This window comes from Engraulis encrasicolus, chromosome 5, assembly GCF_034702125.1.
Source record: "Engraulis encrasicolus isolate BLACKSEA-1 chromosome 5, IST_EnEncr_1.0, whole genome shotgun sequence".
In the NCBI taxonomy this organism is placed as follows: domain Eukaryota; kingdom Metazoa; phylum Chordata; class Actinopteri; order Clupeiformes; family Engraulidae; genus Engraulis; species Engraulis encrasicolus.
The window spans coordinates 40,445,974-40,470,973 of record NC_085861.1 but is presented as its reverse complement, the minus strand read 5'-3'; the positions used below and the strand labels follow the sequence as shown (position 1 = coordinate 40,470,973).

Genomic DNA, 25,000 nt, shown 5'->3' with positions numbered 1-25,000 from the left:
TCTGGATCTGATGCTTGTGGCTACTTCGCTGGAGGAGAGTTTGTTTCAGCCTTTAGAGGCATGGCGTGATGATGTGGTAGGCTACAAAGGCCTACCTGGTGATGGTAGGCCTGGCTGTGGTCCAATCATGAAATAAGTTATTATCCTGGATGTAAACAACCCCGACCATACAGATAGCATCTAAAATTAAAGTTAAAAAAAGACCAAACACCACACTCTCTCTCTCTTTGGAGTGTCTCTAAAGTACGCAGACAATCTATATAGAATAGATCACTCACTTAGGCCTACTTCTTTTTCTTTTGCAGACAGGAAACATCACACTGATATAGGCTGTTGCAGCTGAAACATTTGTCTGACTCCTGCAATGAATGAATAACAAAAAAGAAGAAACTGAGTGACTTAACTTAACCCAAACTTGCTGTGGTCCAACAACAGTTTGACATACAGTATATGTAATTTTAAGTGCTCAACAGAACTAAACAGTCACACCCTGATGAAGGACATTGGGCAGATATGCTTTGGTTACTTTTAATGCATTGGCCCACAAAATAAAGATGTTTTTTTAACTGTTTTAAATCAACTGAAGTGCCAATGACCGAGGATATTTTCCCTTCAGTTTTGTGGAACAGCGACAGTACAGTAAAATGGTTAAATGAGTAAAATGACAGAATCAAAGAAAAGGGGGGCGCACCTTGCATCAATTTTTTTCTTTATTTTTCTGTGCACAGACGCGTTTCGGCGTGTGCCTTCCTCAGTGTGCAACCCGTTGCACACTGAGGAAGGCACACGCCGAAACGCGTCTGTGCACAGAAAAATAAAGAAAAAAATTGATGCAAGGTGCGCCCCCCTTTTCTTTGATTCTAAGTATTCATTTGGGACAGCACCCTTAAAAGTTATCAAGAAACCTGAGTGAAGCCTGCTACCTACTTGATTGAGTAAAATGACAAAAATGATCTATCTACTGCCATAGAAATGCTGACAGCACTTAGCTTTTTGCTCATCAGATCTTCATAAGGTATTATCTGTACCTTTTTATGAGTGGAACAGTGTTGGAGTTTTTCGTGTTCAGATTTTTGCTCCCCAGTTGTTAGATTTCACTCAGAGCAGTTTGGAGGAGTTATTCCATTGTAATATTCAATTGTACTTTTTCGCAGGAGATTTATCAGATACATGCTCACAATCACGCACTGGAGAGTTGTCAGTTTTGCATGGGGCACATCTTTTTGCATTTCTTTTCATTGAACTGCATGTTGTATGCTTGCTTTCCAAAGAGTGCCAGGTCAGTGTGCCTACTTGACGTTGCGAGAGTCCATTAAAGCACAGTATTTCCACATCTCTATGTCAGCATTTTCTTTTTATCGTCATCTTTAATTAATCTTTTGTGAATGTCAATATCCATTGTTGAGCCATTTTCTTTCAGCTATCCAGTCAGCAATTTTGTACTAGCTAACACATAAATGGACAGTTTCATGTATTTGATTGACAAGTGTTTAAGTCTACATCTCTGTATTGAGAATTTTTGTGTCAATCTATCAGTGATTTGATTTATATCAGTGATCTGATTTATATTAACAAAAAGACATTGGCAAATCGGGATAAAAAGCAAGTCAGGCATCATGCTGCTTTGTCATTTGGCATGCTGGCTGAAGTCATATGGCATGCTGCTAGCTACCAGGGATCTGTGTCTTGGCTGCAGGCTTCACCATGGCATATGTGTGGATTTTAACTGTGTACTTCAGTCGTGCAATGTTTCCCCCTTGGAAGGGATTATTTATGTTATTTGTGTTACATGTTACATGTGTTATATATTACTGTGTGTGTGTGCGTGTGTGCGTGCGTGCGTGTGTTCTGTATTTCTGTCTCTCTGTTTGATGTGGTAATGTCTATTTAATTGTATTTCTGTTTACATGTGATTGCACGTCTGGTTTGCTATGGTGTTTGTATATGCATGTAGGTGTATTGTATATGTGTGTGCGTCAGAGGTTGTGTGTGTGTGTGTGTGTGTGTGTGTGTGTGTGTGTGTGTGTGTGTGTGTGTGTGTGTGTGTGTGTGTGTGTGTGTGTGTGTGTGTGTGTGTGTGTGTGTGTGTATGTGTGTGTGTGTGTTACTCTCTTGGTCCTGCACGTGTCCTTCTCTCCTTCTCCCTTTGCTTTCTTTTTTTTCTAACACACAGGTCCTTCCTCTCCTCTCTCTTCGCTTTCTTTTTGTCCTTTCCTTTGCCTCTGCTTATCACTTCATCCCTAACCTTTCTCCCCTGACACCTCTGCTGCAGCATTTTTTTTTATCCCAAGCTTCTGCCTTTTATCCTCTCCTCCTGAGACTTTCGGGCAATTTCAACATGCAGTTGCATTGCTGACACTACCCTTGACTTGTCAATACTTGGAGTATATGAAGATGTTGTAAACAATATGCAAACAGACCAGTGCTGCCATTAGAATGGCCAGGATCTCGGAGAGGGCGAAATTAGAAATGTCTTCGGGGACTAACAAGTGAAGGATAGTGTGAGCAATTCAACTGCATGTCGACATTGGCTGGAATTCTCCTTTAACCCTCTTTCTTTTCCTCTCTTCTCCTTTCCTCTCCTCTCCTTTCCGTTCCTCTCCTGTCCTCTCCTCCCCTTACTCCTCCTCTCCTCTCCTCTCCTCTCCTCTCCTCTCCTCTCCTCTCCTCTCCTTTCCGTTCCTCTCCTGTCCTCTCCTCCCCTTACTCCTCCTCTCCTCTCCTCTCCTCTCCTCTCCTCTCCTCTCCTCTCCTCTTCTCTCCTCTCCTTACTCCTCCTCTCCTCTCCTCTCCTCTCCTCTCCTCTCCTCTTCTCTCCTCTCCTTACTCCTCCTCTCCTCTCCTCTCCTCTCCTCTCCTCTCCTATTCTCTCCTCTCCTCTCCTCTCCTCCCCTTACTCCTCCTCTCCTCCCCATGCTCCTCCTCTCCTGCTCCTTGATTGCTCCTTTCTCCTTGTGTTGATGGGATACGGTGATTTCTCTTAGGGGAGGCGGCAGTCCATCCTAGTGCAGCCCCGTCTCGCTCCTGCCCCACCCCGAATGCACAGGTAAACAACCGATTCAGTGTCCATCGTTTCACAGCACAAACATGCACACAGACACAGACACACACACACACACACACACACACACACACACACACACACACACACACACACACACACACACACACACACACACACACACCACACACACACCACACACACACACACACACACACACACACACACACACACCACACACACACCACACACACACACACACACACAGTTCTGTCTTTCTGTGCACCCCACCTTGCCAATTTTGTACGTCACTGTCCACACAGCCACATGCTTGGGTGGATCATCTATTGTTTGTTTGCACCTCACCACCAGACACTGAAGCATGACCACCACCGCTAGCAGATATCTCTGCTATCACTTTATTTCATATTCCACAAATTATTTCACCTCGAAAGTTAAAAACATCTATGCGCTTTCTTTACTGTCTCACTCTGGCTATTAGTCTGGCTATGGCGACTTAAACTCTCTGCGAGCATTGGTCTGGCCAACTTTCCTTATGAATCCATTTCTCAGAAACTACAAGTAACCACATTACTCTGTTCTTTCACTTACCTACCACCAGGGCCGCGTTACGTAACAGAACTAGTGCGTCATTGCCTTTAACACGAGCCATTGGAAATGCTGAAATTTGTTAGCCTGACTCTCGTCAGATCCTTGTGTATTTTCGCTCAGCTTTGTGACCTAACATAAAGGTCTGGAAGACCTTTGGATTGGCCATACTCTCAAACCAAAATGTGGAATAACCCATCAGGATTGCGTTATTTTCATAGATGTGATGTAGTCAATATTTAAACATTGTGTAGAAGAGGAAAAATAGCATGAAAGTTGTTTCAGCAACAGTGCTTGCTTGCATGACTCAGTCATGGACATAGACTCATTTTAACTGTAGGTTATTTTTGAATCTTTGAGTAGTTAAAGTAGCAGCTCATTAAAAATGTCAGACAAGTGGTTCCCCAATCATGTGCAAGGATTTATTTTAAAACCCCACCCTCAGAGAACTACGCCTCTAGTGAGAGTCTGGTGTGCAATTAGTTCTAAATCCTGGGAAATTTTAAAATATCAGAGACAGCAGGCTTGACCAGACTTTTGACCCACAAAATGTCAATGTACAACATACATAGGGTATATTAATATGTACAACAATTTTTGAAGTAGAGTACTAACGATGTACCTCAGGGTTAGGAATAGGGTTTGGTGTGCACAATGCAAGCACTGAATATTGCATGTTGTTTAGATACCCTAAAAAGGGACATGTAAAATGAAGTGTTTCATTTTTTCAAACAATAATTCTCTGTATCGTCATCCAAACAGAGGCAGTTTTTATCTTAACGTGACTGACAAACACTTGGTTTGTGTTCAAGTACAATATTATGTAAGTGGAATATCATGCATTGGATATAGACATATACTGTACTTATGTTGCTTACTACACGCATACACCTACACATACTAAATCTCTACAGATATGCTCATCAGTCCCTACGGTACATAGATCAAAAGACATACATAGTACATGCACACATATGATGGGTCATGTGTATGCATTGATTCTCTCCTCCCTTTTCCTGCTCCTTCTTTCTTGTACTGACACACACACACACACACACACACACACACACACACACACACACACACACACACACACACACACACACACACACACACACACACACACACACACACACACACACACACACACACACACACACACACTTTCATTTCATTTCATTTGAGCAAAGCGCTCATAATCACATTCATTCTATTGGCACCGTTTACCCTCCCCGTACAAGCATGTGAGCTTAGCAGTGTGGGAAATCTCCGTATCTAGCACGATCTTTCCCTGAAAGGAAACTGTGCGTGCGTGCGTGCGTGCGTGCGTGCGTGCGTGCGTGCATGCGTGCGTGTGTGCGTGTGTGTGTGTTTGGCTATGTACGAATGTGCATTTGTATGTGTTTCTGGCAAGTTGTCTGTGTATTTGTTTGTTTTGTGATGTATGATACTTGTCTGTGTTGCATTTGTGAAGTATGTATTGTGCTGTCTCCACTTGGTGATGTTCTGGCCAGATATATACGTATATGTGTGTTGACATCGAGTATTGCATCAGTGCTGGACATTGAAGAGAGAGGTATTCTGTGTTGTGATGTTGCTGGTATGAATTGCATAATGTGTGTTGTGCTTATGTCAAACCTCATTGGATTGAAATAGGCCTATTCCATTTTTGAAATCTACACAGATATAAATATGTGATTTTGAACGTGTATCTCTCTTTGTAACTCTGAATGTCATTGCCTTGTTAGCTTGTTTGTGGGTCTGTCCTCTTCCATGTTACACACATTGCCTTTGTGTCAAACAGAGATTGAATCTGGAAATTGGTCAAGTTTTGAATTCACTAATGTACAGACGATTTCATGTAGAACTGACCTAAGACATACTGTTTTTCCTATTGTTCCACTTGAGGCTAGCCATCCATTAACTTTATCCAAAGATTATCATGCCGCCATTGTGTTCATGTCATTCTTTCGTAGTGTCACCAGAAATATGTTCTCTTAACGGACAGCAAATTCATAAGGCAGCCCCATGAATCCACAGCGGTCTAATCCTTTACCGGTATCTGATCTGACAAGACTCCGCCATCCACACTTGATTGTCCTCATCTGTTGCTCTTGTGAGCCCACGATGGAATGCTCTAGCAGGGATCTATATGCTAGAGAAACCATTTACATCAAAGAAAAAAAACATCAGTGCTAAATGTGTTGAAGGTTCTGAGTGAGAAGAGAAAAGTTTTGCTAATCCAAGGGACTACTTGATCATTGTGTTCATTACTGTATGAATGGTATTGCATTGATGTTTTCCATCCCCTAAAATTTAAAAAAAAAAAAAAGTGAAATTGCTTTTGGTGAGTCGCCAAAGGGTATTTTATTCCCCTTCCTATCATTCGCATTGAACAGTCAGACAAGCAAATGATCCTTCATGCATTCCATTGGAATAAGTCTTCTATATATTTTTTTTTAGTTTTTAGTAGACCTAGTTTGTATGATCAATTTACAGTTTGTGTAATATGATGTGTCATTAGACATGGTAGTGCAGTAAAAAAAAATCGTTCATGATAGTGTGACTATATACGTAGTAACCCACTGATGTTCTTTGACCTTAAGCTCTAATACTCCGACTCTTTTCTCCCCTCCACTCGATACAGACCTCACTGAAAGCGTCCGAGCCTGAATGCTTGCACACTGAGCCCGATTTAGTTTCTAATCACTGAAATCAGACTGAAATTGGCGTTGACGTTGCTCTGCGCCAATGTAGGTAAGAATAGAGCGAATAAGAGCAAATGAAAACCTTAACCAATCAGCCCTGTCTAAGCTTTCAAGCCAGACTGTCCTGCTGTCCATTGGCCTAGTGGGCCAGCAGCGTGCACCCATCACTGAAATGGGCATGGGCTTGAAAGTCTGATTGGTGGTGGGACAAGAGGTTTTAATTTGATTTGAATTTTTTTATAGTGATAAGTATGCTTTAGATTCGGCCTTTTGGAAAACAACAAGACAATGTTCCTCTGCCACATTTGCATGCTAATACTGTATGTGTATTGTAAGGACACTGTTGGATATGGTCTTGAAATGCTTGCTCTGTGAAATTGTCAAGATACTGTATATGGCAATGGCCTCCTACACCAAACACTATACAAGTAAGTGTACACAGACTCAACCAGCGAAAGGAATCATTGATGCTTCATCAATGGTTTGTCTCCCCTCTCTCTCTCTTCCAAACAACACAGTCTTGTCCTTGTGGTTCTTACGGTAGAATCCAACAAGCTGTGTGAGTGACTGTAAGGAACTTGACCATGCCCTTCCAAGCCCCTCATCATTTACAGTGAACATGATTCTGAAGGCAGAGTTCTTCTTTTGGGCCTCCCAGACATCAGACATGGATTCAGAAATATCTCCTGCACTGTCCTCAGAATCATGTTCCTTTCGTGACATCTCAGTCACGCGGACTGATCCGGCTCCTAATTCCTGCCCCTTCCCAAACACACACATATACACACCCCTGGTGGTAGTGGTGGACTTTAGAGGACCCAGAGGGACACACAGACAGAGCGAAGACCTCCCAGCTTTGTTTCCGCTATTTAGCCCTGGATTTTAATTCTCTTTCCCATCCTTTTTCTTTTCTCTGTCTCCTCTCTGTTGGATATGGATGTTTCTCATCTCTCTTCTTTGTAACTCATTTTCCTCTTTCCTCCTCCTCCTCCTCCTCCTCCTCCTTCTCTTTCTACTCCTCCTCCTCCTCCCCCCTCCTGGCCACCTCCCATTTTGCCCTCTTTTCCCCTCTATCTATCTGTCCGACTTTGTTTATTGTGATTTCCATTTTATTCCCTTGAACATGTGTTTCTACATGGCTGAAATGTTTTGCTTTGGCCTTTTTGATTTCCCTCAATGCTGTATTGATCATTGTTTCCCCCTGGAAACATAAATTATTCTTTACTTTAATTGGGACTTTGAGTTCTGTCTTAATGTCTGTATTTTCACACCCACACCCAATTTACTTCACTATTCACTTCCTGGTTCTTCTTGGTTATCCTTTGTCATTGGTCCAACCCTTATCCTCCACTATCACACTCCATGTATTCGCCTTCTGTCCCCTCCCTCTGTCCCTCGACCATCTCCTTTCCTTTCCTTTTTTCCTCCCTCTCCTCCCTGCTTCCCTCTCTCTCTCTCTATTTCTGTCTTGATAGGAAGGCCAGCTTTCCACCTTGGGTCCAGCAGACCGCGGTGTGACTAAAGAAGAAGGAGGAGGAGGAGGAGGGGGAGGAAGAGGAAGCGTAACCATTGCAGCTGAACCTGGTGTCTCTCCTTCGGGAATCTCCCCAGACAAAGCCCCCGCCAACAGCCCTCTTACTCCCCCGAAAGCCCCCTCTCCTCATTCCCCTCCGCACCCTCACCATAGCCAGAATGGAGAGCTCCGTGGCAACCAAAACCCCACCCTAGAGTCAATCACAACGGAAACCAGCACCCCGGCAACAACATCATCTGTGTCTGGCCTAGCAACAGGAGGGGGAGCAGGTCAATAACAACAACAACAACAACAACACCAAACCAAAATGACTGAGAGAGGACCCAGAGCCTGAACTTAAGTGACCCTAATTTCCCCTAGAATAGCTCTTCATCTCGCAATTATTCTTTTCGCTGTCCTGTGCTCAAACCAGAGAGAGAGAGAGAAGAATTGTGTGGGGGGCAGCACATATTTACTCCTAGCATGAACAGAAGAGAATCAAGGGCTTTAATGGGGATCTGATCTCCTAAGATCCAAAAAAAAAGGCTTTGATCAATTGCTGTCCTGAAAGACATGTGACTATACCTTAAATCTCCTGGATATCAATGGAATACCATTGTTTTTTAAAGAAACCTTTTAACAATCCTTCTACTTGTTGACCACACGACGGTTAATGGAGAACGCAAACATGAATCGCCGCATAGAATCTTGATTACCTGGACTCAGTCTTAGTGTTCCGTCTTCTGTCTTGCAAATGCTATAAACATCCATTGGTGGACACTGTCATGTGGTCTAGCTTCCGTAGTGCCTTTCAGCATTTATCAACAGGGTTTAAAAATAGAGTTCAGAGTTCAAGCAATGTTATCTCACTAGTGGCTGAATCCTTCCAAATCTAAAATGTTCAAGAACTGTCAGTATAATGCTATTTCATCAAACCTGTGAGGCAAAACCAGTCTACATTTGGTGGATTTCACAACTGCAAGCACTTGAGGGATGTGGCTATAGTCACCAAAATTGTAATTACCTTTCTTTGTTCATTTGTTTGTTTGTGTGTGGGTTTTTTTGTCGAGCTGGACTTGCATTATTTTCTCTTCTCAATCTCAGAACCTGATGATGATTACTTGGTGCTACAGAAACAAACCGTGCCATTTCCAGAACAAATCTGTGTCACAGCACTGCCTCCCATTCACTCACTCCTCATGTGTCCCCGTCTACCCGTCTATACGCTGCTCCTATTTGATTTACAGGCTACTGTCAAAATGTCTAAATGTCTTGTGTTTGCACGTGTGTGTGTGTGTGTGTGTGTGTGTGTGTGTGTGTGTGTGTGTGTGTGTGTGTGTGTGTGTGTGTGTGTGTGTGTGTGTGTGTGTGTGTGTGTGTGTGTGTGTGTGTGTGTGTGTGTGTGTGTGTTTTGAAGATTGTGTGTGTGAGTTTTGAGGATTCAGTGTAAAAAAAATGCAATGTGAATGTTTGTTTTCATTGGTTTTCTTGAAGACAGTTGAATATGAACTGCAGTTTGCCAGGTAAATTGCCTGTCAATCAAAGAAAGAGGGCAGTAGATTTATTTGAGGGAAACACATGCCCAGGTATATAACTATATATATATATATATATTTAAAGAAATAAATATTTTTCTAAGTGTCACTCTATGCCTCAAGAAAGCCGTCCATGACATTTTTGTAAATGCCCCATTGAGAATATTAGTGCCAAAAAAATTATGTTTGACAATTATTTGATTGAAATGAGAGTTTCTATTAGTATCTATCAGAAAACTGCTTTTACCGGAGGTCTGTGGTGAAGACATGCCTCCATTTCTACTCTTTGCTTGGACAGATACTTAGTAATTCTTAATGGCTCTTTATTGAACCAAATGAGTTTCCCAATGCGTAATATTCTGTCTCTTCTGGGAGAGGCTCATAATGGCTTTTTTGTACTCTGTAAAACCTTTTCTCCAAAGCATGCCTGATACAGTATATACAATGTTATGAAAGATGGACTTTGGTTAGCATATCTTTAGACCTGTTCTGTGTTACTCATCCTTTGCTCCATTGTGTATTACTGTTCATTGTTACATTTGTTTGGAAAAAAGTGCGTTTGTTGCCCTTTTGTTTTGACTTTGTGCAAGACATCCATATATATGCGTGCAATATTGCGCTGATGCAACTAGCTGTTGTTCCTCATGCACTTCAAGCTCTCGATGGAAAGGTCAAAGGCTAGCCCAAGTTTCATTTCTCCTTTAGGTTGCAAATGCATACACTAGGCCTTAAAATAATGTTGAAATGCAGCGAGCCCAGTACGCAGACTTGACTACTGTACATCTGCAGGGAAGGAAATGTGCAATTGGCAATGAATGACTAATCACACAATAAACCTGTTACGCTATACAATCTAAAAGAGCATTTGGCCAGGGGGAACATGGAACCAAATGGTTATGATTCTGCTTTAACGAACAAAGAAGGAAAAACCTAGATTGAGGGCTATCATTTAACCTGTGCTGCATCCAGTAATAAATATGAGTTCTAATACAGGAGATGGACTGTAGGACTACAGGGTTGACAATGCACAGTGCCATAAATATACCTCAGAGACAAAGCATGGAGAGACTCAGGTACACAAACTATTGCCTCACACCTGAACACTAACAGACAAAAAAAACAGCAGTAAATGAATGGCTGCCTCTGAGTGGTTGATCCATCTATCGGATATGATTGGAGATAGCACTCTACCAAGCTCCTCCCCTGTTCTTCTCTCTCTATCTCCCTTCTCTCCCTCCAGCCAATCACGCAGCATCATGGAGGACAATCGGGAACCTGATTGGCTGGTGCAGCCAGGGCGGTACTCAGGATGGCCCGGCCTTAATTCAAGGGCAGTATCTCGAGATTCAGTTGGGTGACAGGAGGAGAAACTGGGGCTCTTTTCAAAGTCTTTTGGAATGGGAACCCCAGTACTGCGCTCATCCCCCGTGTGAAGATGTGCAACAGAATATCATGAGAATCCACTCCTCTCCCTTGGTTCTCGTTCACTTGAGAATCTCTCTCTCTTTCTCTCTCTCTCTCTCTCTCTCTCTCTCTCTCTCTCTCTCTCTCTCTCTCTCTCTCTCTCTCTCTCTCTCTCTCTCTCTCTCTCTCTCTCTCTGTGGTTGCTGCCCAGTTGGCATTGGTGCAGGGAAGTGTGGTGGTATTGAAACGTTAAGTTGAGGCCTTCGTTGTCTTAAGCATGCAAAAAGACCATCTTCCCACAATGCCTGAAGAAAACCACTTTGGGTTGCCCGAGAAAAAAAAAGAAAAGAAATGAAAGCAGGCTGAATATATGTGCATGTCAGAGAGGGGAGAACCTGGAAAAAAGATGTTTCAAAGGTGCTTCGTTAATCATTTTCTTAATGATTCACAACAATATTTCCAGTCTCCTACTTCACTACCGCTTTTGATCCCATTTAGTAATCACAACCATGGCTCACTCACCAGGCTTGTATTGGCTCATCTTGTGTTTTTTAGTCTTTTTCACTCTCTTTGACGTTTTAGAGGTAACAAGATATGCACAGGCTTTAGTCGCCAGCAAACACTGGGTCAAAGTGTTTATTTTTACAGCGGAGATTAAATCTGAAAACGATGGACTTGGTTGGTTAACTTTATTCACTTTATTCATGAGCTTCTTGAAATACCTGTATCCTTGAGATTTCCCAGAATAGATATATTTAACAAAAAAAAATAATCGACCATTTTCCTGATGTATACACTTGGAGTGGGTCCTTTTTATTGAGCAACCAGTTACGTTAAAGACAATCTTTTGAAAACAATATTTTGAAAAAGCATTATCAAACTTGGACGGAAAATGAGAGGAGGAGGAAAAGAAAAGAAACTGTTGTTTTACCTGCTCCCCCGTTTCCCTTCTTTGAGGGTTTGAACGTTGCTGTGACTTGTATGCCCCGCCCACCACACAGAGAGGAGGCGGGGCCTGTTTTGATTTTCACTTTTCCTTTCATCTCGACCATCGTCGTGGAGCTCTTACTATGCGGACGATGACAACTATGGCAGCAGGATTTTGGTTGTCGTGTTCCGTCTGGTCGACTGATGCCACTTTGATTTTTTTGCCCTGGCTGCAGCGAGTCAGTGATCAGTATTGAAAACAGAATTATGGAGCCAGCATTTCCGTTCCTAACACCTTGATTTATTTCTTTGTATGGACTCCATTGCCATGCAGCCTATATATATACGTATATAGATATGTATGTTCCTCTGCTTCCTTGGTTTGGCACCAGAGAGAAATGTCAACACATCAAACATAGAGAGAGATGGTTTAAAAAGTTGATACATTGTGGCTGAATGTATGTGTATATAGTGTGTGTACAGTCTGTGTGTGTATATACTGGGTGTGTATGTGTATATATGGTATGTGTCTGTGTATATACGGTTTGTTTGTATATGCAGTGTACAGAATGACTTTTTTTCTCTTGAATATATTCTTATCTATCTCTCTTTGTTTAATGAGAGTTTTATGTGGTGTGGGAGGAGAACTAGCAAACCAAGTGGTTCACAGAGGCTATTCAAACAACTGGGAAGCACTTTTTTGCACAGACAAACAATCTGAGTCTGTCACTGACATCATGCATCACCCTAAGTCTCCCTTATATATAATGCCAGTGTCTGGCTTGCACTCACTTTTCTCAATGATTGAGGCATTTTCAAAGGGCCTTTTGGGTGATCAAGCAATGTTTGTACATATATAGTATCTACAGTAGTATATATAATATTAAGGAAAGTATTTCCACTTGCATACATTACCATTGCTATTATTCCTTGTAAGTGCTACAAAGTATTTTATTTTATTTGAGTTTTATTCATAGTTCCCAATTGGTTGTTTCTGCGGTATACTGCAATGCAATTGTTATTCCTGGCCTCTACTTTTTGTTGCTCTGGGCTCAGAAATTAATTTATTGAAACCAGAAGTCCCTACATCCAGATTCTCTTTCCTTTTTTGCCATAGACCACTTTGGTTACTAAGTCAGTTACATTTTTTTTGTTCAAGCAGGGTAGGCTTTCATTGCCAGTGTTACATGCTTCGCAACTTTTCCATGGCGGAAAACTGAGACAAAACTGAGTGTTTATTTTTGCCCTTGTGCATGCATAGAGTGAACCATGAAGTGTGCCTCCTTCTTACGTGCTCTTTCTCTCTCATATGATCCTTAATGTCCATCCACCAGTCATGTCCATGCTCTTTGAAAGCCATAAGCCCCCACCCCTTAAATATCTTTTTTTTTTTTTTTAAATAGACAGACATTTTGAGTATGTTTTGTACATATAAATGGAAAGAGTGTTATTTCAGAGTGTGTTGTACATGGGTTTGTTATGAATGTTGATATACTGATTATTGAATTATTGTAATAATATTAATATCACCATTATTACTATTATTATTGTTGCTACTTTCATTTCATTCCTTAATTTGTTTGATGCAGTGGATAATAATTCCCTCATTTCATTTTTGAATAAGCTGGAATTTATATTTTTGGGTGGGTGAATCCATAGAAATGAAAACAATAAAACTAATAAATAAAGAAATAATTAAATTCTTAACCAATCTTGTCAAGTGCTTTTTTGTTGTTATCATGGCCTTCTATGTCAATATTTCTCCTATTACACAGTGGTGCTTGGCTCTTTAAGCTATCGGTTATAGAGGCAGTCGGCTTCGATGCAAAATAGGGAGGCGGAGCACTCGGAGGGTCACAGGCAGCCTCAAAATGAATGGCAGTGAATGAGAAGCTAGCGCATTGGAGGGTAAATTCTGCTTTTCATGTAATTGTCGGGATCACTTTCATTCAAAGCCAACTGCCTGCGTCATGAATCCAGAGAAACGTCTATGAAGTGGCAGAACCATATCTATGTCCGAACGATCACAAACAGTTGTGGAATCTACAGTCCCCTTACCAACACTAAGCTGTCAGACTGAGTTTTGGGGGCTGTGGATTCTGTAACTGCTCGTGGTCATTCGGACATATATAGGCCCTATGGTTCTGCCACTTTATAGTCGTTTGGGCAGTCATGGGTGAGCGGTTAGGGCGTCAGACTTGCATCCCAGAGGTTGCCGGTTCAACTCCCGACCCGCCAGGTTGGTGGGGGGAGTAATCAACCAGTGCTCTCCCCTATCCTCCTCCATGACTGAGGTACCCTGAGCATGGTACCGTCCCACCGCACTGCTCCCCATGGGGCGCCACTGAGGGCTGCCCCCTTGCACGGGTGAGGCATTAATGCAATTTCGTTGTGTGCAGTGTGCAGTGTTCACTTGTGTGCTGTGGAGTGCTGTGTCACAATGACAATGGGAGTTGGAGTTTCCCAATGGGCTTTCAGTTTCACTTGTTTCCCTGGATTCACCACGCAGGCAGTGGACTTTGAATGAAAGTGCTCCCGACGATTAAAAGTCTAAAAAAGCAGAGTTTACCCTTCAGTGCGCTGGCTTCTCATTCACTGCCATTCATTTTTTAAGGCTGAGAGTGACCCTCCGAGTGCCCCACCTGCTCATTTACATACCATTTACATACCAACCGACTGCCTCACCTCTATGCAGGCCTAGGTCCTTAGCCTGTGCTGTTGAAGTGCTGCCTTCAGGGCCCCCTTCAGGATGGAAAATCTGACACAACAGAGGGAACTAGTAAAAGGACTAATGCTAAAATAAACCTTGGAGTGATATAAATAAATTGAATGGGATGAAAATCGACAAGACAGTTAGGCCTATTTTATGATTTGACCATGGGCCAATTTTGATAGGCCATTAATCACAAATTAATTGCCATAGGCATGTATGACTATTTTACAACATTGAAGCAACTACTCCAATATTGAGATACAAGACAATAATCTCTGTCAGTGTATTTTCTTTAGGATTCTATTTTTGAAAGGGTGGGGGACATGGTTCAAGAGATGATTGTCATCACACTTCTATCTCACAAACGACACATTGAATATGTAGAAACAAAATGCAAAAAGGTCTTGAACTTAATGCGTATGGTCTCTGGTCTCTGCTGGGGCGCAGATAGACAATCTTTACTCAATATTTTTAGAGCCTTGATTAGGTCAAATACTGATTATGGTTGTATAGTTTATGGAGCTGCCTGTAAAACGTCCCTCATGAAGCTTGAAAGAGTACACTCAAGGGCCCTGAGAATAGCCCTGGGTGCCATTAAGACAACTCCCATTAGCGCCCTGCAAGTGGAGGCAGAGGAAGCTCCTATTCAGATGCGCTTTAAGAAATTGGCACTGACCTACTGGGTCAGGCTACAGTGTAGCACCGACAGCCCAGCCATGTCAGTGCTCCAAGATTGTTGGGAATATTATAAAGAAGGAAAGGGATTTGGGTGGAACATTGAAGGGGATGCAAGCATGGTTGGTTTAAAAAGCCTTGAATTTAACTCTGCATTGGTAATGAGTAATGTACCCCCATGGATCCTTCCTGCCCCAGATGTTAACACAGAGCTACTGAAAGTGAAGGAAGACCACCCTAATGATGATGGATTTGCAATACATTGTAAAACATATCTGAAGTCTGCTTTTTATGGGTTCCTACATATATTTACAGATGGCTCAAAAAACCCTCAAACTGGCCAGTGTAGTATTGGAATCTATATACCTGAATTCCAAAGGACGTATGGGTACCGACTGAATAACTTCTTATCCATATATTCAGTAGAACTAACTGCTATAATCACTGCCCTGAGATGGATAGAAGAAGTCAAGCCTTTTAAATCAGTCATCTGCACAGATTCACTCTCAGTCTTGGAAAGCTTTATCTCTGGACATGCAGTAAGAGATGACTTAATTATTGAAACAAGACAGCTCTTGGCTCAACTTAGTAATCTAGGGCTCATTGTCCAATTTTGCTGGGTCCCAGCTCATAAGGGCCTCAAGGGTAATGACACCGCCGATAAAGCTGCCAAAGATGCATTAGGCCACCAAGGTATCTCAATCCATGTTCCACTAGGGAAAGGAGAAGCTAAATCTTATATCAAGACAGAAATCATGAATATGTGGCAGGATGAATGGGAGTCAGACATAAAGGGCAGGAAGTACTTTAATGTGCAACCGCAGGTTGGGGGGAAAAGAATCACATCAGTGGGGCTGGGAAGAAGGGAGGAAGTTGTGTTCACAAGACTGAGACTGGGGCATGCTGGCATCAACGCCACATTACATGTCTTGGGTAAAAGTGATGGACTTTGCACTGAATGTCAAGTTAAAGAAGATGTAGAGCACATTCTTTTTCACTGTAGTAAATTTTCTGAACACAGGTCACACTGGAGAGAGCAGGAAGGAGAGGATGATATCCAAACCATCTTGAAGGAAGAGGGAATGCAAGGCACTAGACTCAAAGGCCTTATGAGGTACCTAGGTGATACAGGTCTAATGGACAGGATATAGATACACCTTTCTTTCTGCCTTTCTTTCTTTCTTTCTTTCTTTATTTCTTTTTTTTTTTTTTTTTCCCTTTAATTTATTATGCCCTGCCATGATTTCATGATCGTATCACACACTCCTGTACAGTAGGTGGCGATATACAAGCTACATTGTAAACCGCCATTACCTAGAAGAAGAAGAAGAAGAAGACTTCTATCTCACTTCCAGGAGCACGAGCAGGTCGATGGTGTAGCAGCTGCTGTGTATTCTCGCGATATCGTGGCGATCGCTGTTTTGAGTGGAATAATGGCCGCTCACGGAGCGATGCCTGGAACAGGGAGCAACATGAAAATCACATCGAGCCCTGACAGCTGACCTACAACAAATTATACAAGTTGGGCATTTCCTCCCATACACTGCCCTCGAACGGATGGGTAGCGGAGGTATATGCCAAAGGATTCAAGGAACGAGATAAAGACAGGTTAAGTGGTCAGAGAGAGAGGGGGGGAAACTAGCCACTGTTCATTGCTAGCTGGCTAGTATTAGCCACTGAACGACACCTGCTAATAGCAAGCTAGTAAGGCAATCCTAGTGCATTTGACCCAGCTAACTCACAATACTTGCTACCGTTCTGGACATTTTGGCACAACGACCGAGCCAAGCTGGCCATCAGACTGATTATAAGCCTGACACTCCCGCTAGTATGAGTGGACCTGGACAAGACAGCGAGCCAGAGGCTAAAGTCCTTCATATCAAGCGGCTATACAGGTGAGTAAGGCCGACAGACACTAGTAACGCTAGCCTGTCAAAGCTGATACGTGGGTAGTTGCTGTCATAACCACCATTTTCTTCCAAAGATCTGACCGATTTGTGATCCTAGCCTCACGAATACGACCTCCCGGGCCAGGAGTATGCTAAACTCACAGGAGGATGAGATGGTAGTTCACATGTAATGATGGTTAGCTAGGTAGCATGTTGCTGCTGTGCCAGCTAGCTAAAGTAGTTACTTAGCCATCACAGAACAATACTCTATGTTAATGCGATGAAGGGGGAAACCCTTTACATGCCCATCAAAAGAACCTGTTTAAAATCGTATTGTTGCCCCTGAAACGGGATCCTAGATGTCAAATGGATGTTAGCTGCGGTGGACATTGTTTTGCCAGGCAGCCTGAGTGACTGCATTTTTGCGGCTTTGAAATGGTGCGTGCATGACATGTCACATATCATCGCTCTGGGAAGAGCCATAATTGCCATTTCTTTCGTCTGGATTCCAGTTCAGATGTGGAACAAGCCCATGCTGACTGAGGTAGTGGTGTCAGCGTTGCACCAGCACCTGTCATCTTCGCCATACATTTGAACGAGTCCATTTTGAGGCCACAAAGACTCTCTTACCTCGGCCCAATAAACACCCGAAGGGCCAACAGTAAAAAGTTACCTCTTGCTTATTTACTGAAATGTCTTCCAGCGAGCTTTACCCCTCTCCTGCATCATAGGTTGCAGTGCCGGGCTTTGGTAATGTCAGGCAGAAGAGACAAGCAAGTTGGTGCTGAGGGCACAGCATGGGTGGACAACATAAACTGATTTGACCACAATGTTTTCTTGCTGCTTTGCAGTGATGCAGACTTGCACTCTTTCATGTTCATAATAGACAGGCTACAGAAAGCCACTGTGAAGGTTATGATGCTGACTGAATATCAAGGCTTTTTTGCTGTTAGAAGTTGTAATTTTATACAACTTATTGAAGAACCCATATAGGTGGTGGAAGAAAAGTTGACTAATTTAATGGGAATATATTCGGCTATGGTGTTTTATTTGTTACGCTGAAGAAATTGGCAACACTGTGTGTAACTGTTACATTCAAATTTGGGTATACATTCAGATTTGTTCATTGTTTATTATTATGAAGTGAGCTTACCATAAGATATTTCAGCTGTAGCCATTCTTTAAACCTGTAAGCATTTGGCAGCATTGGCTGCCTCCTAGGAGTTTGTATCATAAAGGGAAATGACAATAGGTAACTTTAGATGTCTGTGTTTGTTCACCCAATTGAGCGGTAGTGTTTCACCCTCTGTGACACTTTGGGGAGCGTTTCTGGACCACCTGCTAAGTGACCTACCTTGGGTAGGAAGACAGACAGATGCTGAAATCTCAAATGACTTCACTTGTTGAAAATGTTGAAAAGGCCATTTCAGTGGTTATGACAGCAGTTTGTTACAAAAACGTAGACATCGCTAACATCTAGTACAATGTATGTGAGGTGTCTCTCCAGAAAGAGTTATGTTATGGTCTATCTAAATTAATCATTTGGTCAACACAGTCGATATAGTTCATTTTTTAGGAGTGTAGTCTGTGGCTTACCACCATGTCATGAGGAATTTTAAATGAAGAATTTACAATGGATTGCTTGATAATCTGTCATGCATGCAATGATGTTCCCCTGTCACTGATCTTAGAAATCACAGCCTGTCTTTTGAATCAGTCATCCAAAGTCAAGTCATTGTGCCAATTTTGCCTCACTCTGCCATTATTGGTCACTTTCAAAACTCATTTCCTCATACCTCTGCTCTCATGCTGACTGATCAGAGCGGTGGTGGAGTCTGTGCACAAGTTGGATGTCATCATCGGCAGTAAATCGTCCTACAGAGAGGTCTTCAAGCCGGAGAACATCAGTCTGCGCAACAAGTGAGTACAGTTTCGCCCCAGCAGAATTATCAACAAAGCTTTGTGGTGTCTACCTGGCGATTTGGGATGAGATGCATGAAGTTCATTCAGTCACACAAAGTTTGCTAAAGGGTGTACTTGTCCTTGCTGGCTGTGTGTGTTGCTTGTGTGTTTGTTTTCATCGCATTATGTTAGTGGTGATAGCTCAGATGAAAATGCATCCTGTCCTAAAGACGTGCCCCATGCTTGCTGAATACTTATTACCCATCACATGGATACAAGGATTGAAGTTTGGTGTTGATCGATGTATGTGGACTGAGGTTGCTTTAGCTGCCCTATGATCTTGCGTTGCCTCCTGTTTGCTTGAACAGGTTGAGGGAGCTGTGTGTGAAGCTGATGTTCCTCCATCCAGTTGACTATGGACGCAAAGCTGAAGAGCTCCTCTGGAGGAAAGTTTACTATGAGGTCATTCAGGTCATCAAGACCAACAAGAAGGTTTGTCTCATTTATATAGTAAGTGATGGAGTGCTGCATTTTAGAGCCACACGTTTCTTTTATGAAAGAAAGACTTAATTATGAATTGTCAATAGATCAGTCCACCTGGTCTACCTAATAATATAAGATTTTGTCACACATTGGTCTCAAGGTCTGATTTGGTAGGGGTGTGTTTCTCGATAGCATTGTTACCAAGTTGAAGTTAACAACTTCCATCTTGCTAAGTGGTTAGCAACAATGCTTTTGGGAAACGCCGTCCTGAATAGATAGGTACATTAATATGTGCAGTTGCTCATTCTCCCTGTATGTCTGCCATTGCAGCACATCCACAGCCACAGTGCGTTGGAGTGTGCCTACCGGACTCACCTGATTGCGGGCGTGGGCTTCTATCAGCACCTGCTGCTCTACATCCAGTCCCACTACCAGCTGGAACTCCAGGACTGCATCGACTGGACGCACGTCACCGACCCACTCATTGGTTAGACACACCCTCACTCCTGTGTATTTGTTCAGTTTTCTTTCTTGTCTGTCTGTCTGTCTGTCTGTCTGTCTGTCTATCTATCTATCTATCTATCTATCCATCTTATTGTTTTATGTATCTTAGGGGGAGAGGGTGTTGAGAAGGATACAGCTTAGAGGGGATGTGGGTGCTTATTTTGCCATTGGGGGGCATTAGTCCATTTCATTTTTTAATGCTAAAGAGGGTATTGATGAGGTTAAGTGGCCGTTGTGTGAGGTTGTGGGACCATTTTAATGGGCCTGTAGCCCACGTATGGTCAGGTGCATTAGCAGCACAATGCACCCCAGCATCCCCCCTCTATTCAAGCACATTCACCTGCTTTTGAAGACTATGCAGTTTCCAGTCTTGTGATGTCTAGCCAGAAATCTGCATTCAGTGGAAAAAAAGAGCCTGCTCTTGTGGAGATTTGCTTGCTTTCATGGGAACATTATGTACACTGTTACGTGGACGGAGCTAAAATGTTCTCATCTAGCCCTGTTTTGGATGTGATCCTAATCTTTGACCTCTGCTTTTGTACTGTGTGTGGCAGGGCGAAAGAAACCTGTGTCGGCCTCCCCTAAAGAGATGGAATGGGCTCAAATGGCCTGCCACAGATGCCTGGTTTATCTGGGAGATCTTGGTAAGCGCTGCACTATACACTCCAAGGAACCTCTTGTGGATGTAGAAATGGTAATAAATAGTTTGTGGGTGATGTACCATTAGGGATTGTATGAAAGAGAAGAAATCCAAACCCAGACCAACAGGGTATCAAACTGTAGCCCACTTTAGCAATATATGTACCACTGATATAGAGTGTGGCTCGGGCCGTTTTTTTCTGTTCGAGCCCGGCCCTCAGCCGACAGAAAAGTGATCGACACCGACCCGAGCCCGAGACTAATTAAAATGTTAGTGTCCGAACCCGTCCGAAGCCCGAGACCACTGTAATAACAACAGAACCTGTGCGCAAGCAAGATTTTCTATGTGGGCTCCTGTATACTCAAAATGGCACGTGATAAATGGCAGGATAGGCAAAGATGTTAGGATGAGGAAATTTGCAGCAGCCTAATTTAGTTACTCACGCATAGTAAGTATAAACACACACACACACGACAGCGCACCTTATGTTTCTATGTACGAGTTATTGAGCTTGTGAAGGATGGTTGCCTGATGGTCTTGTTAACTTATATTATTTATAAAAATGCGACATCGCCGACAGCACTGAGTTATATCAGCTGTCAATCAATGCCGTGCGGAGAGAGAGAGAGAAAGCGAGATAGAGAGAAAGTTTAAGTTTCCAACTTGCTGCAGCATTCCAACGGGACTCCGCGTGCTTTATTCGCGCTCTGCTTGCCTTCATTGCCCGTTTGACAGCGCCAGGTTAAACTGAAAATGAACAGCGATTTGGGAGGTGGTCACCAAGCAATCTGCGCGAGAGAGTTACACCAGGCGCGAAAATGAACAGCGATTTGCGATGTGGTCACCAACAATGCAATCTGCGCGAGAGAGTTACACCAGGCGCGTGCACGCATCATTCACAATGTATGATGGAATTACTCGTTTGATGTGGACAAGATAATTTATTGGTATGCGCCATTGAGTGTGGTGGCGTTGTTGTGAAGGATGTTTGCCGAATTAGGTTAAGTTTCGGCGCTCTTTTCTCTGCTGATAGACGACCCCAGCCATTTAGAATGTAAAGCCGTCTATTCTTAAAACAATGCAAAACGCCACCAATGAAAATGTGAACAAACGTCCATAAAAATGACAGCCAATGCATTTTCAAATAAGATCTGGGATTGATTTTCGCGGCTCACTTCTGAGGGGAAATGTGGCTTGCTGCTTGCCCGAGTCATATTTGTCAGTAGGCTAAATAAACAACGACGCATGGGGTGCCGGGTCAGCCAGATGGAAAAAAAGAGATCTTGATGTAGACGTGCCCATAGCCTTGCCTACTTGGCGTGATGCAGATGACTGTGCTACGTGTTCATTGAATATGTATGTAGGCATGGCAGATTTTAAATGCAGGTCTGTTGATTGTGTTGGGCTATAATATTTTTTCTATAACCTTGCGAGCCGCCAAGTCAGGCGTCTCGCGAGCTGCGCAATGAGTAACAGGGCTATAAGCTAACCCCGAAGAACAGTAGCCTGTTTGGCCCTCCAAGAGAATGCCATTTCCCCTGATGTCCATGTCAATATAAAATCAGGAAAGGTTGCACGCACATAGTTACAACTGTAGCCTACAGTAAAAGTGACACCAATTAAGAACCTACTGTACGTGAAGGACATGACATGTCACAGCGGACAAAATAGTAACAGGAAACCTCTCAGCCCCTACCTTACACTCCACGTAGCGTGTGTGTCTTCTTAGTTATCCATATTATGGTCCTTGCTAGCCCCATGCTGGAAATGTAATCCTTGGCGAACAATGCAGTGACAAACTTCGTCATTTTATGTTCAACATTCAAGACAGCCTCGAAGGCATGGCCTACACTAGGCCTACAGCAAAAGACCATGCGTTCACTGAAAAGTGTTGATTTGGCAAGCAAGTTCACTCGGCATCCCTGCTCGGCTGACTCGGAGTGGGCGTCCAAATGTTGCCACTGGTAACTGGCGCGTGCATACAGCCAATAATAATCACTGGCACAGTAGCCTACCAACATTTTCATTTATGCATATTCAATTACTTATTTTTTAATCACAAAACTGCCGTTTGCATGAACTGAAACGTTTCCTCTGGTTGCTTACAATTTTCACAATGTCTGTTTGCTTCAAGCCCGAGCCCGACCCGAGTCCGACAGATATTCTATTTTTGTTGTCCGAGTCCGGCCCGGCCCGTCGGGTTCCGACCAGGCCCGTCGGGCTTCGGTCGGGTTGCCATGCTCTACACTGCTAGCATCAGCATCAAGAGGTATACTCTATTTCAGGTGTAGTAGTGTATAAGCCTCAAGAATGGTGATGGAACTGTAGTTATAGCCTTGAACAAGTGTCATTGTTAAATTTTTTTAGTTCGAGGCTGACCATGTTTGATAAGAATGCTGATGTATGTTGTTCGTTTGAACTGTGTGTGCAGCGCGCTACCAGAATGAGCTGGCCGGAGTAGAGGCGGAGCAGCTGGCAGAGCGATTTTACCACCAGGCCCTGTCTGTCACGCCACACGTGGGTGAGTGGAGACTTAACGTGGCCTTGCGTGACTTCATGGAGGACATGGAAGCGATACTCTCATCACAGTGAATTGGATAATATTCAATATGGCAAATAATAATTTAAAAGCATTATGGAATAATGTAAACAAAAAAAACATGCGCGCACACACACAAAACAAGTTGTTAAGTTAAAGGCGCACTGTCTAGCGTGTACTGTTCTGCATTTTTCTGTCACCATTTATTCATTGACCCCTTTCAGTTCTCATCATGGTGGTCACATTGGTCTCTTCTGTCCCCCAGGAATGCCTTTCAATCAGCTGGGCACGTTAGCAGGTAGCAAATTTTACAACGTCGAAGCTACATACTACTACCTACGCTGGTAAGTTGATACCAAAAAAAAAGTGAAAAAACAAATCTATGTTTAACCGGATCACACCGCACTCTCGATTAAAAGGTGCCAAACATAAACAAAAAACGTGTAAAATTGAAAGAAAAATGTCTGCACTCTTAAATCCCCTTTTAAGCTTGGCCTATTATTAAAAAGAACACAAAGGGGATTTAAGTGTGCAGACATTTTTCTTTCAAAAAAACAAATCTATAAAAGATTGGTGTTTGTATCACATGTAACACACTTGTATCACAGCTCTGTACATGAATGCTTGCATTTGGTAGAACTCTGGAAATATAACTTGTCCTTTACGTCCTCCATATCTTGTAGCATACAGTCAGAGACACCTTTTGAGGGGGCTTACGGGAACCTGAAACGTCTGTTTGACAAGGCAGCCAAGATGTACCACCAGGTCAAGAAGCAGGAGATGAAGAAACTGTCCCCCGCAAGGCAAAGGTGGGGGTTCGATTCTGGCCTGACATAAATTTCCAATCCGTCATTGTTATTTTTGTTCCCACCGGTTTTGTATTTCTTGTACCACCTGTTTTTTGTTTTTGTTTTGTTTTTGTTTGTTTGTTTGCTTGTGCCAAGCTAACACCAGGTTAGCTGTTGGTATTTGCATTGTGATATCTGTTTCTCTTGCCCGTAGGTCCAAAGACATCAAGAGACTGCTGGTGAGCTTCATGTACCTGCAGAGTTTACTACAGCCCAAGAACAGGTATTCCACCCGCCTGATCGCAAAACAAATGTTAGCCTAGCTGCCAAAGTCCTTAATTTGTTATAGTGTACACCCGATAGGGACATTGTATGACCTGTACCGTGTCAAGTGCACCATATCAAGACCATTTTGTCCAAGTATTGTTGATTAGGCAAAGTCTTTGATATGTTTGCGTGTGCAATCTTTGTCTATGCCTTATTTATACTGTATGTTATACTGTATGTTTTTTTCTTGCATATCTAAGTATCTATTTCTGAAGCAACCTTGGATGAGCTTTGGCCCGCTCATACCAACCTGCCTAATCTCCACTTTTTTTGTCTTTGTCTGGAAAAAAAAAAACGATTACAAATGTTAAACAATAAAACCTGTGCTTGTTGGCCTGTTTGTTGTTGAAGCATCATGGAGACGGAGCTGACGGCGCTGTGCCAGTCTGTGCTGGAGGACTTCAACCTGGTGCTGTTCTACCTGCCATCAGCCCCCCAGCAGCAGCAGCAGCAGCAGCACACCTCCCTGTCGCCCGGAGAGGAGGAGGACGAGCAGCAACAGCAGACGCAGCAGACGCATGACAGCACTGGCTGCTCCGTGCTGCCCGACACCCTGGTCTTCAAGATGGTGGTCACCTGCCTCATGGTGGTGCATAGCCTTAAGAGGGGAGGTGAGGAAGGGGAAGGGCATGTCGCAAATAGCACTAATCTTATTAAATTGTTGGAGCGCACGTGGTTTCTAACAGGGAAGCATTTTTTTTTCCGTGTGCATGTGTAACTGAGGTGTTCCTGCGCAGTCCGGCACTCGGGGCTCGAACCCATCACCTCCTAGTCAATGCTCCAGTTTGGGTATACTGTATGACAGTGTTTCTCAACTAGAACAGTCTCGGGACCCACCATTTT

The 25,000-nt window shown here is 43.0% G+C and overlaps 2 protein-coding genes across 3 annotated transcripts in view; both read left to right on the top strand.

The window, feature by feature from the left end:
* syngap1b (synaptic Ras GTPase activating protein 1b) overlaps positions 1–395 on the top strand; it is a 121,104-nt gene extending 120,709 nt beyond the window's left edge. Inside the window, exon 22 of the mRNA XM_063199901.1 lies at positions 306–395. Coding sequence (XP_063055971.1) covers positions 306–329 — 24 coding nt within the window. The 3' untranslated portion in view covers positions 330–395. The remainder of the gene's footprint in view (positions 1–305) is intronic.
* A 16,111-nt stretch (positions 396–16,506) lies between these two features.
* smg5 (SMG5 nonsense mediated mRNA decay factor) overlaps positions 16,507–25,000 on the top strand; it is a 29,544-nt gene continuing 21,050 nt past the window's right edge. For both annotated transcript variants that reach the window (XM_063199367.1, XM_063199366.1), the window contains exons 1-10: positions 16,507–16,980; positions 18,796–18,894; positions 19,245–19,368; positions 19,690–19,846; positions 20,418–20,507; positions 22,935–23,024; positions 23,308–23,386; positions 23,726–23,851; positions 24,045–24,113; positions 24,509–24,768. In XM_063199367.1, coding sequence (XP_063055437.1) covers positions 16,916–16,980; positions 18,796–18,894; positions 19,245–19,368; positions 19,690–19,846; positions 20,418–20,507; positions 22,935–23,024; positions 23,308–23,386; positions 23,726–23,851; positions 24,045–24,113; positions 24,509–24,768 — 1,159 coding nt within the window. In that variant the 5' untranslated portion in view covers positions 16,507–16,915. The remainder of the gene's footprint in view (positions 16,981–18,795; positions 18,895–19,244; positions 19,369–19,689; positions 19,847–20,417; positions 20,508–22,934; positions 23,025–23,307; positions 23,387–23,725; positions 23,852–24,044; positions 24,114–24,508; positions 24,769–25,000) is intronic.